The sequence below is a fragment of the Misgurnus anguillicaudatus genome, chromosome 14 (assembly GCF_027580225.2).
Source record: "Misgurnus anguillicaudatus chromosome 14, ASM2758022v2, whole genome shotgun sequence".
Lineage (NCBI taxonomy): Eukaryota > Metazoa > Chordata > Actinopteri > Cypriniformes > Cobitidae > Misgurnus > Misgurnus anguillicaudatus.
The window spans coordinates 32,093,418-32,113,089 of NC_073350.2; the positions used below are offsets into that span (position 1 = coordinate 32,093,418).

The following is a 19,672-nucleotide window of genomic DNA, read 5'->3' on the forward strand; positions in this document are numbered from 1 at the left end:
CACGTGATGCACACAGGATCTCTCGAGGCTCAGAACACATTTTTAAAAAAGGAACCACACACATGACGGGCTACATACATGTTGTGACGAACTTCACATCGAGCGCCCTTAAAAAAAAGTCACCGGCCACCACTGCTTTGATGATATATGATCTGAAGCAATATTTACCAGCATGTCCATAACCGAATTACTGCTGTAAAAGCCCTCATAAATAAAAAGTGTTGTTGTGGAAGTTAAATGACCTGAAAAATACCCCGCTTCTGAAATTATAAAATTATGAGTGGTTGATAATGTCATTTAAATATTTGTGCACACCTCGTGTGCGGTTTTATAATGCAAAATATAGACCCATATTTTGCTATCAGCTAGTATGACTGACAACAAGTATATGATTTACCTTTTGTAAGTAATATATTAAGAATGACGTAAAAACTATTTTTTTGAGATTGTAATCAGGTGTGGAAGACATGGCCATAGGTCAAGTGAATATATTAATCTAGAGTCACTGTTTTCCTGTGGTTGCCATATGAATTTTAACTCCAAGTGATTACAAATGTGAGAACAAAAGCCCCAGATTAAATATATGACTTAAAATATAATAAAAACTAAATTAATTACTAAATCTTTTAAAACTTTATAGTAATAAATACATTTTAGAGGTAAACGAAAGTGTTTTTGTTCCTCTTGGATTTACTGGATTAGGTCAGATCAAACATTACTTAAGGGTGTAAAAAGTGACGACTGGGGGTCATATAACTGTATCCTCATCCCCAATCGGTGTGGCTTACTTAAGGCGTGAACTTTTCTTTCTTTAACACAAAAATTTCATACCTCATGACACTGACTGACATGCGCAGGTCTTTATCATCCTTCAGATGCTTATTTGAATTTTAAAAGACTGCAGATTTTTCTGAAGACAGCAAAACAACAGGATTTGTTTAGAATATTTGTTTTTTATACAAACAACAATCTAGTGGAAAGAATCTCATTATGTATTTCTGGAAAAAAGACACATTTCTGCTGGTGTATTTAACAGTCATGACTCTTGCAGCACAGGAAGGAAAGATTTAATAAACTCTTATTTTAGGGCTGCCCCCTAATAGTCGACCTATAATTAGTTGACCAGGAGAGGCTTGTTGGAATAAATTTTAATTAGTTGATTAGTCTCAGAAAAAAACACAGTCCTTGAATGACACAGATGCAAGGTGGAGTGATATTTTCTGGAGTGTAATTTTTTAACCAAAATCTTGAAGTGCATCCTCTGCAGGCAAACGTCATATGTATGTATTATTCTTTCAACCTCAAAAATATAGCTTATAATTTTTAAAATATAAGCAATATAGGATACAATGTTACCCATGTCCGCTAGCGCTAATTTAAACTATTTATGCGCTGTTAATGCATAGACAATATTTCGTTTGTTTGTGTTCTGAGAACAGTTTTTGTTAGACTTTAAAACCATAATTATTTCCACAATTTTTTCCTCCTTCAAGTTTTTCAATTTGCTGTAGGAAACTTATTTGTTTTAATATAATATATAGAAAATATTTATGTTGTGTTTTCAGCATGTGTATTGTTGATATTTTCTTTAAACCCTGCTGAAAAAAACAGCATAGACCAGCATAATTCCCATATTCCCCAATACATCCCATGCTGTTATGCTGGTTTTTCCAGCAGGGATTAAGTATTTCAATTTGCGGTACATTTATTAATTTGTTTCATTTTTTTAATTAAAAATATATCTTACACTTATAAAATCTATTTAAATGTTAGTTTTTAAGAAAAATTATATTAAAGACTTTTTGCATTCTTACCTCAGAGTTTTAATTTGATGGTAATGCTGTCGGTCTTCTTTTGAAGTGTTTAAATATGCTGCATATTTATTTATTCATTCATTTAAATCTAATTTATATATCCTAAATTTAAAAAATATATTTTCACATTTTGTTTAAAAGAAAAGACTGCTGTTTGTATTATTTTAGAAACAATGTCTCGGCCGACAGCTCTGTCTCAGAGATCTCATTTAATAAATGTTTTGCACATTATGAATATTAATCATGAAACATGGACAAGGAGAAACTGACTAGACGTTTAAAAGCTGAAAAATATAACGAGCAACAAGCAGTGGGGGCCGGTGACTTTTTTTTCGAGGGTGAATGATACAAAGTTTGTCACAACATGTATGTAGCCCGTTGTGTGTGGTAATGTCGTGTGTGTCGTAATTTTAAAATATGTGTTAAGCGCGTCGAGTGATCCTATGTGCATCACATGTCTTATCAAAATAAGTGCCAGCTGCAGATGCGTCTGAAGGGTTTATGATAAAACTAACTAAACTAATTTAACCAACTAAACTAACTAAACTTACTTAACCTAACTAAAGTAACTTAACCTAACTAAACTTATTTAACTAGCTTTACCTAACTTAACTAAACTAGCTAACTAAAATGAACTAACTAAACCAACTTAACTGAACTTAACTAACTAAATTAAGTAAACTAACTTAATTAAACTAAATAAATTAAGTAAACTAACTTAACTTAACTAAACTAAATACACCTAACTTAACTAACTGGACTGGCATAACCTAAACTATCTAAACTAACTGATCTAACTTAATCCAACCAAACCAGCTAACTAGTTACTTTACCTACCTTAACTTACTTAACTGACTACACTAAGTAAACTAACTAAACTAACTTAACCTAACTTAACTAAACCAACTTAACTTAACTAACTGAACTTAACTAAGTAAACTAAGTTATCTAAACGAACCTCACTAAACTAAACTAAACTAACTAAAGCAACTTAACATAATTAAACTATTTTAACTAATTCAACTAACTTTACCTATCTTAAAATAACTCAACTAAATTAACTAACTAGTTACTTTACCTACCTTAACTAAGTTAACTAACTACACTAAGAAAACTAATTTAACCAATAAAACTAACTAAAATAACTTAAACTAACTAAACTAACATATCCTACCTAACTTACTAAAGTAACTTAACTTAACATAACATAACCTAACTAAACCAATTTGACTATTTTAACTAACTGCCTAACTTAACTAACATAACTAAACTAACTTAACCTAGCTAAATTATTAAAACTAACTTTGCCTACCTTAACGAACATGACTAAACTAACTGAACCTAATTAACTCAACTAACTAAACCTAACTAAACTAACCTAACTAATTTAACTACCTTGACTAATTTAACTAACAAAACAAGCTAAACTAACTTAACCTAACTTAACTAAACTTAACTTAACTAAACCAACTTAACTAAACTAACTTATCTTAACTAAACTAACTAAACTAATTCAACTAACTATACCTAATTTAAAATAATTCAACTAACTTAACTAACTACACTAAGTAAACTAACTAAATTAACTTAACCTAACTTTATATAACCAAACTAACTTAACCTTAAGACCTTTTCCTAACTGAACTAATTAAACCAACTAAACTAACTTAACCTAACTAAAGTAACTTAACCTAACTAAATTAATTTAACTAGCTTTACCTAACTTAACTAAACTAGCTAACTAAAATGAACTAACTGAACCAACTAAATTAAGTAAACTAACTTAACTAAACTTAACTAAACTAAACTAACGCATCCTAACTAAACTAATACACCTAACTGAACTAACTAGTTTACTTTAACCTATCTTAACTAACTTAACTAACTACATTAAGTAAACTAACTAAAGTAACATGACCGAATGTAACATAACTAAACTAACTTAACCTTTAGACCTAGACCTAACAAAACTAAGTTAAACAACTAAACTAACTAAACTAACTCAACTCAACTAACTAAAGTAATTTAACCTAACAAAACTAATTTAACTAACTTTGCCTAACTTAACTAACATGACGAAACTCACTTAACCTAACTAAACTAAGTAAACTAACTTAATCTAACTAAACTAATTTAGCCTTTTTCACTAATGTTACCTAACTTAACTATGATAACTAAACTTACTAACTAAAATGAACTAAACCAACTAAACTAACTTAACATAACTTAGTACTAGGGGTGTAATGATTAATCCTGCAAATGTGCGTTTTTGAATTTGAATTAATTACGTTGAAATCCCAGCACATCCCAAAGCCAGGGGGCGCGCACTTGCAGAAACAGAAGTAGCATTACAAACGCTGTTCCAGGAAATGTCTACAGGAATATTTATATCACTGTTCTTAAAATAGTTTTAGGTATTTTCATGATAATAAAGAATATTTTGAATGATTTTGTTAAACAAGTGTTACTTTTTTAAATGCACGTTATAAACGTCTCCGACTCATAATGATTTTAGATTAATAAGGACTTCTTACTGACCAAAACGTGCATGTTCATGAAACGATGTTCATAATCGATTTCAGACAGGCAGTTTTAATGGGACACACAATTAATCGTTACAGCCCTACTTAGTACACTAACTTACCAGGACCAAGTAGGGGTGGGCGATAAACCGGTATGATAGTAATTACCGGTATTGAGTCACGCCATGATATGGATTTTGCAAAACCGTTGATACCGGGGTTACATATTTTAAATTCTATTTTTGCACTTATCAGGGTTCCCGCGGGGTGTTAAAAAAACTAACCTTCAGAAAGTTATATCTATGGCCTTAAAACGCCCAGATCTTCATCCTAGGACTTAAATTTAACTTTATGAATGTTATTTTTTTAAGACCCCGCAGGAGTTTACCCAAGTCTTAAAAGTCATACCTCCGTTCCCGAGATGCGCTGTCCACAGAAACGCAAAACGAAAAGCTCCGATCGCACTTCAATCCATTTTTAATCATCATTTTTTTAAGAGGATGCACATCATAATCCACGCAAATCTTGCCAAACACTATATTTCAGGTGTTGTGATCTGTACAGCGAGTTTGGCGAGAAACAAACCCGTGGCTTACCTAAGCATTAAGTTACCAGGTTCTGAAACAGGACCCAGAAGCGAACAAAATCAACACTGCTTTATTGAAAATCAACTTAAACAGTCGGGCTGTCGAGTCCCAAGGCACCAACAGCGCGTCAACAGTGTTATACATTTAGGAGGCTTATTTTTACCTCACTGCTTCAAAGTCGTTTAACGGTGTTACTCCCTTTTCACTCAGATCTGCTCTCTACTGTGCCCTGCACGCTCTCCAGGTAAGCGATAGGAGGACGGAAAGCAAGAAATTACCGTAATAAACCACAATTTGCCAAAAAGTGCAATTTATCTTCTTTTAGGAACCATTCCTTTTTGATAGCGCAAATGGTCGAGGAGTTACGGTTAAATGAATAGCGCGTTCCGAGTCCTTTAGCAGATAACGTAAACAAAATACCAAACACATTAAAACAGCCTTTAATGGTAAATTTCGTTTTCTTAATGCAGATTTATTAATTAGAGAGGCTATTAAACAATACAACGTATGAGTGGAGTGTTTTTGGCAATGTGAATCTGCTGGTTAATTAAACTAAATGCAATAAATACATTTATTAATATAACTAACTTGTATTAATAAACTGCATTCATTAATGCGGTCAGGGATTAATAATAATTTAAAGTGAGATGGCATCTCCCATCAGATGTTCATATTAACAACAAAAAGTAAATCTTGTTCTTTGTATATTTATAAATCAAACAGACACAATATATACACACAGCTTTAAAGTTGTTGGATGTAGCGTAAAACATTGTAATAAGGCACAAAGCCTACCAGCAAATGATCATACTAATTTCCATATTTTCATACTTCCCATATTAGTGACAATATGCATAAGAAGATGAGTCCACCCATCCACACAATGGCACTTTTAAAGGAAAAAATGGGGAAAGATAAAAACATGTCTATGTCCAATCCCTCACTTATTAGTAACATAAGGTTAAAAATACAAATTTTGTCCGTAATTTAACTAAGGTTTACTACAGTGTGACTCCAAAATGTTTTATGTCATATGGCAACATACCGTAATACCGTTATACCGGCTGTGAAAAATACCTTGATATTAATTTTTGCTCATACCGCCCACCCCTAGGACCAAGCCTTAGTTTAATTAGGAAATATAACTAGATTTAATGAACATGCCTTACTAAAAACATTACTGGTGTGCATTTCGAGGCAAAACAAAGGACTGATGTATTTTTAGATATGTCAGTGCAAGTTGTTTTCGGTTTGGACAGCTCTTACATTTATTTTAGTCTAGGACTAGTCTAATCCCTGTCTGGGAAACCGCCCAAGACTCTTTTTCACTTAAACTAGCTTAAATTTACACTTTTATAAATTTAGAGTAATCATTAAATGTTGTGTAAAATAAATAAACAAGAAAAATAAATGTATTATGCATGCACATATCAAATATGACCAGAGTATATTGTCTTACCAATGTTACCCTAAAATATACACTGTAAAAAAATTCTGTAGAAACTACAATGTAACTGCAGCTGGGTTGCCGGTAATGTACCGCAGATTCAAACCCATGCCATCCACTGGCAAGAGTTTGATCAAAATTAAATAAATTTTAAACATTAACACGTCTTTATCTTTACAGAACAAAACCATACAACAACAGCCTCATGCAAAGCATTCTGGGAACCAGAAATCATCATTAACCTTTTTCTGTTTTTTGCTTCAGATTTTGTTTCCCAGAATGTTTTGCTTGATGCTGTTTTTTTAGTTTTATTCTGTAAAGACAAAGACCCGCAAATGTTTAATGTTCATTCAACTTTGAACAAAATGTTGCCAGCAAAAAACACACATTTAAATCTACGGTAAGTTACCGGCAACCCAGCTGCAATTTCTACAGAATTTTTTTACAGTGTATTCCAGAACAGAATATTAAAAAAAAAACATTATATTACAAATAATATACATTATAAAACAAATACAAAAGCTATTTCACCCATCAACCCAACGGAATAAACCTTTACCTCTGCATCCTTACCTATATCTACCCTAGGAAACATATTTGCAACAAACTTCACATCATCAACAACAGGAATATCATCAACTACAGTAGAAGACTCAACAAGTGAGTCGACACAAACCACAAGTGTTTCTGAATCTTCACTATCACCTACCACGGAAAGAACGAGTACTTCAGAAGTAACCTCATCCACAACTGTAATATTATCAACTACAGTAGAAAACTCAACAAGCAAGCAGACACAAACCACAAGTGTTTCTGAATCTTCACCATCACCTACCACAGAAGGAACGAGTACTTCAGAAGTTACCTCATCCACAACAGGAATATCATTAATTACAGTAGAAGACTCAACAAGCAAGCAGACACAAACCACAAGCGTTTCTGAATCTTCACCATCACCTACCACAGAAGGAATAAGAACATCAAAAGTTACCGAATTTACAACAAAAATAACCTGTCAGGATTGTGACTGTAATGGGTCCCCATGCTTTTTCAATCCGACAACTGAAAAATGTCAATGTCAGTGCAAACCCCCTACTTTCGGGGATAAATGCAATTTTGTAACTGGTTCTTCCCCAGCTGATTTATGTGAGTATTCATCATGTAATTATATGCAATTAAAATTCAAAAGTTTTGAATTTGTTGTAATATTGAAATGCTTCTAACATTTATACATATATATTTTAATCGCAGCTGGAAACACTCCCACAAGAAAGGCAAAGATCTCTCTTAGACTTAAGATGGACTTTCTTCCAGCGTATGGAAATGTAAATTCTCCTCAATACAAAAATCTAGCTTTCATTTTAAAACGTGAGGTAAGTATTATTACTTTTCTTAAAAGAACCACATTTTTAATTTCATGCATGTATCCAGTAACATTATGATTACAACTTAGATATTAAAGTCTCCTTTAATTCAATGTTTCCTTCATAAATGGATATATTAACACACCCCTAAGAATTATTTAGCCTGGTGTGCCACAGTGAAACATGCAATGTTATTGTGAAAAGCCTACTGTAATTCCTCACTTTTGTCCTTAAAATTCCTTGTGAACAGGACGTTGCAATCGACTTTATTGTCATAATGTATAGTATTTTCAAGTGAAGGGACATTTTACAGAAATTTACATTTTTGGTATGACATAGAATGACCCTGAAATGACATGTGGGAAATAGGGTGCGTGTGTCATGTTTTTCACTGTGAATCAAAAAGCAAACACTCTTTAGTGTTACTTAAATCATTGTGATTTAACGCAGTGTATGCAATAGCTGCATACTGTAAACAGGTGCGCTTATTTCAAAAGTGAAAGTAATGTCTAACCAGTGAGAGAATTCTGTCACCGCAGCAACCCTAATAGGCCATTGAAATTTGGCTCCCTTTGTGATGTAAAAAGGGGATCTTATTATAATAATACCGCCCCTTAATCTGCACTATCCAATCACGGCACTGCTATTTATTGCAGAGATCACCTCATTTGAAAAGGACACACCTAAAAAAATTCACATTTTTGCTCAAACCTACAAACTGGCAATTTTAACGTGTTATAATAAATTATCTATATGATATTTTGAGCAAAAACTTATGTACTCAGGGGACACCAACACTTAATTTGACATTTTAATAAAGTATTATTAAATGTCCCCTTTAAAAAAATGACATAATCGTAAACATTCCCAGTGAGAAAATGCAGCCAAAAAATATAACACAACAATGGGTTTAATTTAAACTGCTCTTGGTCATTTTGAAACATAGATTTTCTCACCTGAAAATGTTGATTTTGCTGTTTCTTACAAGGTCTCATTCACGTTTGCACTCCATCAAACAGAGACTGAATGACTTTAGCTTTGTTAAACGTCGCTACTGGATATAGGCACTTAGGCAGTTTACACACAACAGTACCGTGTGAATGTGTATCTTTAGCATTTAAAAAATCCCAAATTGATTGCTAATGCTAATCCATAACAGACGATCTGCGTGAACGCGCTTCTTATGACGCGACGGAAGCCAAGAGACCCCCAAATTTAAAGTGTTTAAAACTATGAGCCAGATGACCTATAAAGTGTAAATTGATATCGGTAGCCTACAATATATTTAAATGTGTTTAATTTGTAAATTACTTTTAGTATTTTGTTTCGCACCTAAAACATGTATCTTGCTAATGTTAGTTATGTGTCTAAATGTGATATCTTAAATTTAAAATCACTGTAGGTTAAAGTATCATAAACAGTTTTCATAAATTAAATTGGTAACACTTTACAATAAGGTTGAATTTGTTTACATTAGTAAATTAATTAGCTAAGCTAACTATACTTCTACAGGATTTATTAATTGTAGTTCATGTTAATTTCAGCATGTATTATTATATTGTTAAAATGAAAATGTGTAGCCTAACTGTTAACATTAATACACATAATGACCACAATGAATAACATTAATAACTGTATTAGCATTAACTTATTAACAAATGTTAGTAAATGCTGAAATGCTTTATTGATCATTACTTCATGTTGGCAATTTAGGGCTGCAAAATGATTAATCGTGACTAATCGTTTGCAAAATAAAAGGTTTTGCTTACATCATGTAAACAAAACCTTTTATTTTGCAAACGATTAGTCTACTGTGTATAATAATTATGTATATATACACACAGATGCAAGTATATATTTAAGAAATATTTACATGTTTATATACATTTTTATAACATATACTTATAAATACTTAATATATAAATAGACCTTTTTACCCTAAAATTATGCATGCATGTGTGTATTTATATACAGTATACACACATATATGATGTAAACAAACTTTTATTTGGCAAACTATTTGTCACAATTAATTGTTTTGAATTTATGTTTATGCATTTATGTTTACAAATACAACCTTATTGTAAAGTTACCATTAAATCTTACCTTAAAACTGACATCTGATGAACAAAATCTTTCCAAATTTTACCATTGAAAAAAATGTATGCATTGCAATTTTACAAAAATGTTTTGTCTGCTCTTTTAATTTATTTGTTTTTGTGTTTATTTATTATTTTGACAGGTTTCAATTCTCTGCAGAAGAGCAGATGACCGAAACTTCAAAGATGTAAATATTACAAATCTACGGTAAGATACTTTTCCCAAAAAAAAACCAACACTTCACAAGCAAATCATATTTTTACGGTAGGCCTACTGTATGTATACATAGTAATGCATTTTTTCCTCCAGGCCAGGAAGTGTTATTGCTGACAGTATTGCTGAATACAACTATCCCAACAATAACACACAAATTCAGTTTTTAAACAAAGATCTGGAACGCACACTGGAAAGCATCTTTCATGATTCAGAATCTTTTAGAAATCTCTCTGCTGCTCTCGGCAGTGTTTCCATTGAAAATCCAAATATTACCACGGAGACACCTGAAATATTTAGTAAGTAATCTTATAAAATGTCTGTTTTTCACTGAAATTAAATATGAACATAATTATTTTCTATTTCAGTTTCAATTAAACTTTTTAAGTGAAGCTTCAGATGTTTTGTATGATGTAATTAAAGCTCTTTTTGTGTTTTTTGTGTGAGTAGATATTACAGGTTTACAGGAATATGTGAGGTGCACTGAGGGATTTGCAAACTTTACAGCGGAGCTTGTAGATGATGAATGGGTATGTGTGGGACCGTGTGAAAAAGATCCGAATTACTGCAGTAAACGTGGTCAATGCTTCAATGAGATAAATGGATCACAATGCCAGTAAGTTCTGCAATGCATAAGAGTCAGTTCAGTTTAGTGATTGACATCATCACAGTTTCTCTCCTAAACTTTGTGTAATTGTCCAGGTGTGATCGATCAAACTTTGAGGAGTACTATGGAACCAACTGTGAGCTTTACCGCAGAGGAGCCGCTTTCTATGCTGCTCTGTTTGGGAGTTTAGCAGCTTTTATTGTGATTGTCATTGTAATTGTTGTGGTTGTGCTTCGGTTTAGATCCAGCAGGTCAGTACAACTGATTTTATTATTTATGTATTATTTCAATGTTCAAAGACCAAAAATCATCAACTAATCTCATTTATATTTGCTTACTAGCAGCAAGACATCATTCTAAAGAAGGTTGTCATTATTTGGTGCCATCAATTTTACATCACAAGGTATGTTTGCTAAATGTTGTTAAATGTGCATGTCAGAAATGACCAGACAACAACATTAAATATTGAACATTTTGATTATTCTGTCGCAGAAGATGCAGCGAAGGTAATATGCAGATTTTTCATGGATTTAAACTTTGGGAAAATCAAATAAAAATCAAAGCCGTACCTGAATCAGATTAAATTATTTGGTTTAATACCATATCTGTAAATTTTCACTATGACTTAGTTTGGTTATTTAATCACAATACTTTTTTTCTTCTCCAGAGCAATATGATTTATGGATGGGAAGAGAGATGAAGAATATTTACCTGATGTTTTGGAGATTGTCGACATTATAATCTTAAAGATGCATTATGCTTGATTTCATTGAAAATTTTTTGAATTTCTAAAATGATTGTTTGGATTAAGTGAACTTATCCCCCAATTTTGCTATAGGTAAACAATATGATGGCAGTCTAATAGATTAAAATGTTTATAAATTCTCACTGTTAAACTTTAAAAAAATAAAAAATAAGGAATACATTTGTTGACCAATATTTATGTTTACATTGAAACATAATCTTGCAAAATCATGTTTTTACATTGTAGAAAAGTTTTATCAAATATGCTTTTAAAGTAATTTTAACTTACTACTTTCATTGATGACTTGCTGTAACTTATAAAAAAAGTTAAAATTGCTTGAATGATATTATTGAGTTAAAAAATACAGGTTGCCATAAATTACTGATCACAGTACTAATATATTTTAATATATAAACTTGTTGCTACTAAATCATTTATTTGTTACAACACAAAATAATTTTCTTGTCTTTATATGGAGTATAATATTAGCATATGTTTTTGATTTCTTTTTTACTTGTATTATAATTTATAAGCTGTACTGAAAATCCCATTAAACCTTTAAAATTTAAACAGAGTCTAAATTGATCATCCGTGTGATTTTCACAGTTATTGTAAGGCAAGAAGGACAGTTTTTATAATAGTTTAATAAGAACTCTTGCAGTAACAGTCTATTGTGACTAGGGGGCGCCAGCGATCCATTTATATTCATGTTAGTCCTCTCCTCATCATAGGTTTCTCATTACGTCATCACTTTTGTTGTAGGTAATATACATGAAAAAAACTGTAAACGTGTATTTTATTATATATTACCATATGTATTGTGTTGATTTGTAGTGTGGCGTAATTAAAAATGCTTTGTTGTTTTACACAAATTTTCCAATAAATTATATTTCTTTAAAACACTCCACATACATGCACTTATTACAGACTAATATATATCCAGCTTACCTGACGTATTCTGAGGATAAAGGGTCTTGCTCAACCAGTGGTGATCATTCATTGATCAACCATTGTGGGTTTTGAACCTGAAACCTTTTAGTTATCAGCTCTGATCTGTAACTATATGTCATGATTATTGTGTGCACATGTTTAATTTACTCTCAATGGGCCACACCTGTTAAGCTTGTGGTTGCAGAAGATAAAAAAGACGTGGACGGTAATAGATGCTTGTTTGTTGTTTATATGACCTTATTAGACTGATTTGTGTGCATTGTAAATAAACCAGCTTTGCAGATGCCAAAGCCTTGGGTAAAACTATACAAATCACAATAAACAACCCTATTGCAATTTAATAATGTAAAACTACCCATAAATAGTGGTGATGAATTAATTGTTTATTTATTTAATATAGGTTTATCAGGAAAGACAACATGGTTTGTTAGGCCATCACCAACCCTGCATTTTTTAAATGATGAATGAAACATTAGTTTAATGAATTGATGATTCATAAAATAAATAATGCTCTTTATAAAATGGCAAAAAGCAAAGTTTTCTTTTAAAGGTAGGGTTAGGGTGTGGGTTAGGGTTAGTCTATAGTAATTATAAGTGGTTTAATAAAGAACAATAGTAGCCTATGGTATGTCCTCATTTAGCTAGCAAAGTAAACGTGTGTGTGTGTCCATAAGGTTGACAGGTGGATCTTTATTTGCTTTACATTTCATGGCCATCCAAACTGAAAACACATACACTTAAAAATAAATAAAGGTGCTTGAAAAGTTCACAGCAATGCCGTAGAAGAACAATTTTTGGTTCCTCAAGTCAAAAGTTCTTTAAAGAATCATTTCTTTCTTACTTTTTATAATCTATAACCTTTAAAAGTTACTTTATACAACAATTTAGACAAAAAATAAGTTTTTATATGGCATCGTGAAGCAGGTTTATTTTTACTGTGTATTTGGACTTCAATGCATCCGACTCTACCATCTTCATTTTTTTCCCTTTTGTCTTTCGATTGGCCTGCGATTAATCAGGAAGTTTATCTTGAAGAGTTGCATTACTGGTTTGCAGTCATTTCACAGACTCAGGTGAGGAAGATATCTCGAAAATGACTATTCGGTGTCACTACTATTACTTTAGGACGTATTTTATAAATGCAAGACCAAAATTAAACACAAAAATAAAAATAAAACTCTGTAAATGAGTACTGAGAGTTTAAAAAAATATTTAGTTTATCTCTGGCACTATTCAATGTGTCTTTTAGCTTATATTTAATGAAAAGTAACCAAGTAGTCTTCATACAGTAGCACAAAAACATTTGTGACCCATTCTGTGAAATCCAGTCTCATAATCTAATAATGTTTGATTTCAATCTTTGATTGACATGATCTTCCTCAGTCATTATTGAATATATCAATGTTACATTTTCTATATAAATGTATATATTTTATATCTAGGATGATTTTATGTAGAAAATGCCAAGTCACAAACACTGACTTAAGCTGGGTTTTCACAGGCAGGGTCACATTTGTCCCTCATTGACTTATTTCTTGAAATAAAATAACAATTTAGCCAAATTGAAAACAGGTTGACCACAAAATATTTAAAAACATACAATTTATGCACGTCACTATAGTTTCTATTATTTAATGGTTAATAACGTGTTTTCAGGATATGCAGAGCTTCATATTTCAGTTTTAATCTAAGCGAGTCTTGTAATAAAGAGACCAGAGAAACAGCATTTTCTCCAGTCGGCAAGGCAGAAAATACCTGCGCGTAACTCTCAGAAGTGTCTGATAGAGGTGTCCCTAACCCTGTTCTGAGAAAAGCATCCCTCACCTGCGAACCAATCCATCACTTATATAATGGCAACTGCGGAACTGATCCGAGATCTGTTTGAAGGCGCTAAACTACAGTTCACCTTCCTCCTGTCTGGAGCAAGGCCAAAAGTAATGAGGCAGAGCACAGGGGCGTGGATGTGATAAAACAGGCAAAACAGCTATATCTTTGTGTCCCGGAGAGATAGGACATACAATACGACAGAACATCAGATAAGGACCAAGTTGATTCATAAATAAGTCGATTTATTTTTTATTACTTTAGAGGATACAATACAACTAAGCATTATCAGTTTTGGGTAAGAGGACAATGTTAAATACTTTTACACATCACAACATACTGTTTTCTCAGTGCACTTCGCTTTATAGATTTAGATATACGTATACCACAGCAGAGATGTCGATTACTTCTTGGACTTGCCTTCATTTATTCCAGTTAAGACATAGTGATAGATTAAATAAAAAAACACAATGTAAACATTTCCTGATACACAAACTGGTAATATAAAAGTAAAATAAAACAGGGCATCAGTTGAATTTCAATCCCTTCGTGAGGTGGAGAGTTAAACTTGACCTCGAATCTTCAAAACAGCATGTTTTTATTCCCTCTGTCATCATAATTGCATGGCACTTGCTACATTAACTTATCACGATGGTTCTGGAAACAATACAGACTAATAAAACATCTCATTCACCAGCTGCCAGCAGCCAAAGTCTCTGGTGCCCACACCCACTGTAATCACGTCTAACAGGAATGCACGTACAGTAACAAGGAGATCAGCGCGCGCGGCGGGTGAGCTCGGCCGACGCGTGGACTTTACTCCACGCTGCGCTTAAAATCGGTCAAAGATTCGCGTTGGTTGAGGAAGTGTTATAAACAGACCGTTTCCAATAGAAAAGCATTTCCTTGTACGGTTACATATGGTTATTATTATATTTGTTAAATCGTTGCAAAAACAACTAGAGGGGAGGTAGTACTTGAAAAAAAATCCTATTCCAGACAATGGCTCACAGCTTCACGTGGAGACAGCAGTAAAAAAACGAAGACAGAAACACATTCACAGGTTTTAAAAGTCGCCTTTTGTGCAACAAAGAACTGGACTGGAAATACTCCACTCGTTCAGAAAGAAAAACTTTCAAATGCCGTCTTAAGCAGCTTACAGAAGCTTAAAAAGCAATGCCAAAAATTGGGCAATGTAACACATTCAGCTCTCCTGTATCACAGGAACAGAAAAGCAATACTTAGGCTGTTCCTATGTAACACACGCTCACAACTAACTACAAGATGTACAGACGGGCCACAAAGCAAAAGCGACAAACAAACAAACACAAACACAAAAGCTGGCACGGGCAGAAGAACAGCTAAACAGTGTGCATGTGTCAAATTTCATGCAATATGCATGCAGGTGGAATACCCTTCATTTAGGCCTCAAAAGATGCCGTTTTATACTTCATATAAGGTAGACAACACAAAATGTACAAAATCATTACTGACCCTAAGTCCCTACGATGAGACAAATGTGCTCTGAGACATAAAATGTCATTTACAACACTCAAAAACACTGAAACTATGAAGGTACCAGACCAGCTAATACCCAACAACTGCACCACGTTATTTCAACACTTACATTTCACGTAAAAATGAAATATATATATAAAAAAATAAATTCCGAGCTCGTTCCGAGAGCCTCGAATTGTCAGAACTTTTTCCATTTCGAGAGCAAAAAAAGAAATCCCAGTAACTGTATGTAACTCGCTCTCGTGTACGGAGCTATAATGCCTGCGATAAAGCAGCGAAAAGTCTTCGAGGAATGGTTCCCTCGTACGTCAAGCGTTTGTAATTTCATACCAAGTCTATCTGGTGCGTCGTTTTCCTTTTGCTTTGACAGTCCCAGTCCGAACTCGAATCCGAGACGTCGGCGCCTCGACCCGCAGAGATGTCCGTTAAATACTTCTCGTGTTTGTCCAGGTACGCGGGCCGTTGCGGCAAAAGGAAGTAATGCGTCGTACTGGCTATCCGTCCGTTCTCTATCACGGGTAAAATGCACGGCGAGCCTTCGCTGTTCTGTCGCTGCAGACTGACGTATTGAGGGTTCGGTGCAAAGCTTTGGGTGGGGGGCATGATCCCGTTGAGGTACACCGGAAGGCTCTTTGGGCTGGGAGTACGGGAATTACCCCCAGATAGAGGTTCTCTAGGAGGGACTTTAGGAGGTCTGTCCTCGTCGCTGTGGGCCCCCGACGGGACTTCGGCTGACCAGCGGCGGTAGTCTTTAACCGGTCGTGGGGGAATTGGGACTCGGGGAGGAACCTCCGGTTTATCCAGGACTTGCGTGTGGCGATGGTGAGTGGCAAGACGGAGGGGGTGGTGTTTGTTTAAACAGCCAGGGGGGCCAGAATTCGAGCGCCGCAGCTTCTTTTGCGTACGTTCCTGCTGTCGGAGACAGTTTTGCTGTTGAGGGTTATGATGTTCCCTTTGTTGCGTTTCTCGCTCCTGTCTCAGCTTCTGCGGATGCACTTGCGTATGTACTTGTGGGTGCACCTGCGGATGCACTTGTGGGTGCACCTGAGAATGCACTTGTGGGTGCACCTGAGAATGCACTTGTGGGTGCACCTGCGTATGCACTTGTGGGTGCACCTGCGTATGCACTTGCGGGTGCACCTGCGTATGCACTTGTGGGTGCACCTGCGTATGCACTTGCGGGTGCACCTGCGTATGCACTTGCGGGTGCACCTGCGTATGCACTTGCGGGTGCACCTGCGGCTTTGGATGCACCTGCAGCTGCTGCTTCTGCTGAGGTATTGGACCTTCGTAGTAGGCATAGTTAATCTGTCCACAATCCCTTAAACTCCGTCTACTGAGCATTCCGTAGCGAAACGGAGAGTGTTTGGAGCAAGTTTCGGAAACAAGGCAGCTATTGTCATCTCCGTTGAAGAACTCAACCTCACTGTCCGTAGCGTGATCTGGTGAAAGTTCAGCCGAGCCAGGAATGGGGGGAAGAGGTTTGGCGACTCGGCTAGGCGTTTGAGGAGGGCTGTTGCGGTCGGACACCGTAAGACGTTGAAAGCAGGGAACCACTTGGTCATCCTCAACAGGGCTAGACGTAGACAAGGTGAGCTGGGTCGGTCTGGACTTCTTTGGGAGCACGGGTTGAACTACAGGGCTGTTTGGGGATTTAAGACGAGCTCGTTCTGAGAACAGAAACAGGACACTTTTAGTGAAATGAACATGTTTTTGATTAATTAAGCAAATAACCTCACTGTCATCAGTAATAACATTTTACGTATTATTACTATGTTTTCTACTCCAGTTTGCAAATAAGGAAATCCTAGGTAGACTTCCTGAAAAGTGTAAACATTGTGGTGGCCTCACCTTCTTGTGTTTTTTCAGCTTGAGTATTGCGAGTTAAGAGTCGATCTAGTTTGTACAACCACTGCCCTTACTCACCATAACAATTTATATTTTACTACAATGTAACTGTTTGTTGATGCTAGTTTTACACGCTTAAGCTTTAGGTTTATTCATCTTATAGTATTAATAAAATTTGCATACATATTTTCCTATACAAGTACATCTGACAGGTTTAAACAAAGGTAAATAAAAAAACAACCGCTATTCTCACCTGAGAAAGATGGGACTTGTTGCTGGGACTGAAGGTTATAATCCTTAGATGAGTCGAGGGTGAAGTACAAGCTGAAGATTCAAAACAGAAAAGCCAATGAGTGTTTTCAGTCAGACTGCTTCATGCATCCATCATTTACATAGGACAAAACTAGTAACCAGTTCAAACTAGTTCCTGTTTATCCATTTAATAATGCTGTGGATCTTCAGGGTCTTATCAAACAAAACCATTTCAGCTTTGGGAACAGGTGTAAAACACATTCGTGTTACGGTGCTGCACTCACTTGTGTAGGTATTTCCCGGCCATGCTATGCCAATGGCTGGCCCGCAGGAAAAGGCTTTGTGCGGGTAAACAGATCTCCTGGGCAGTCAAGCCTGCAGTGGACATGCTACAGCTGCAGTCGATTCGCATTCAGGCCAGGAAATTCTCCTCCCGCCAAACTGGCAGCTGCTGGCCTTTACCTAAAACACAGCAATGAGAAGACAAGAGTGTGAATCTCTGGAGATGAGCTTTAAAGTAGGAAAGAAAAATCATCGAGAAGTCATCAAAAAACACTTTGGGCCAAGTCTGCTTAAAAATACCCTTCACATGCATGTTTTAAAAGATATCTCAGATATTTAAAGGTGCAGTGTGTAAGTTTTAGCGGCATCTAGTGGTGAGTTTGCGAATTGCAACCAACGGCGTAGTCCACTGCTCACCCCTTGCTTTTGAAACACATAGAGAAGCTACGGTAGCCGCCACCGGACAAACATGTCATCGTCGGAGACAACTTAGTAAAAAAAATTGTCCGTTAAGGGCTTCAGTAGAAAAACGGCGGCACAAAATGGCGACTTCCATGTAAGGGGACCCTCTTTGTATGTAGATAAAAAGTTCTCGTTCTAAGGTAATAAACACATAACGGTTCTTTATGAAGGGTCTTTGTACACCCCTGATAATGTAGTTTTGTATATTATTTAGCATTTCTGTCAAGAGATCCTTCTAAAAATTACACATTGCACCTTTAAAGTCAGCTACACACATTCATTTTATAAAATTAACTCAAACTGTATATTAACAATTCACCCATGTGCGTCCGTTTTTGACTCTTCATAAAAAAATAAGTTAAAACACAACTCCATTACGTCTCCTGAGCGATAAAACAGCGTCCTCGGATATAGGGGTGGGTAATATGACCAAAATCTTATATCACGATAGGATTCATTTTTTATCATGATAACAATGTTATAGTAGAGTTTCCTTTTTCTTTTAAAAGGTTTTTATTTTAGTAAAATCTTTAATGCCATTAAATGTTCATAATTCTCACACACACACAAAAAAAGTATATACGTATAAAAAAGAAGACAAAAAACAAAGAAACAACACTTAAGCTCACTGAATATACACATTAGGGGTGGGCGATAAACCGGTGGGTATGATAAACCGGAAGACATGTATCATCCGGTAAGGATTTTGGACTATCATCTCTATCAAGGCCATGCACCCCTGTCACCACGTAACCTTGATATAAAGGACAGTCCGGTTGACAAATGTCCTCCGGTTTATCATACCCACCGGTTCATCGACAACCCCCTACTTTATATTAAAAGTAAAGATGCACCGATATATCAGCCCATAATAGGCATCAGCAGATAAAAGCTATTTTTTCCACTATCAGACATCGACCGATTGTTTAAAAATGATCAGGCCAGATTATATCCTGGAAATCAAAATGGCCATGCTTATTTTGAATTGGGTGACAAGGACAACAGAATTGCAATTTGTACAGGCTACATTTTTCAAGTTTGCACAACATGATTATTTGAAATGACATTGATATCTATTGGTAATTTTTTAATCGGTGCATTCCTCATGCAGTAATAGTTTTCGGTGTTGTATTGAG

The 19,672-nt window shown here is 34.9% G+C and overlaps 2 protein-coding genes across 4 annotated transcripts in view; one reads left to right on the forward strand and one right to left on the reverse strand.

Moving 5' to 3' along the window:
* The first annotated feature begins 803 nt into the window (after window positions 1-803).
* LOC141369515 (uncharacterized) lies at window positions 804-11,502 on the forward strand. The gene is made up of 8 exons (XM_073876348.1): window positions 804-1,058; window positions 6,957-7,516; window positions 7,622-7,743; window positions 9,977-10,041; window positions 10,144-10,346; window positions 10,498-10,663; window positions 10,750-10,905; window positions 10,996-11,502. Exons 1-8 carry the CDS (start codon window positions 991-993, stop codon window positions 11,012-11,014), a joined length of 1,359 nt encoding a protein of 452 aa, XP_073732449.1. The 5' UTR covers window positions 804-990; the 3' UTR covers window positions 11,015-11,502.
* Window positions 11,503-14,398: 2,896 nt separating this feature from the next.
* Window positions 14,399-19,672, reverse strand: part of errfi1a (ERBB receptor feedback inhibitor 1a) — a 50,396-nt gene continuing 45,122 nt past the window's right edge. For 2 of the 3 annotated variants that reach the window (XM_073876346.1, XM_055185028.2), the window contains exons 2-4: window positions 18,077-18,254; window positions 17,794-17,864; window positions 14,399-17,362 (exon numbers count right to left, since the gene is read on the reverse strand). In XM_073876346.1, the coding sequence (XP_073732447.1) occupies window positions 16,017-17,362; window positions 17,794-17,864; window positions 18,077-18,204 (1,545 nt within the window). In that variant the 5' untranslated portion in view covers window positions 18,205-18,254 and the 3' untranslated portion in view covers window positions 14,399-16,016. The remainder of the gene's footprint in view (window positions 17,363-17,793; window positions 17,865-18,076; window positions 18,255-19,672) is intronic. The other variant, XM_073876347.1, reaches the window with a different exon arrangement.

Bases quoted from the DNA above. Each gene is read 5' to 3' on its own strand.
- LOC141369515 (XM_073876348.1), top strand. From the start codon at position 991: ATGTATTTCTGGAAAAAAGACACATTTCTGCTGGTGTATTTAACAGTC. The intron at 10,042-10,143 runs GTAAGATACTTT...TTTTTCCTCCAG, and splicing joins GTAAATATTACAAATCTACG to GCCAGGAAGTGTTATTGCTG. The intron at 10,664-10,749 runs GTAAGTTCTGCA...GTAATTGTCCAG, and splicing joins ATAAATGGATCACAATGCCA to GTGTGATCGATCAAACTTTG.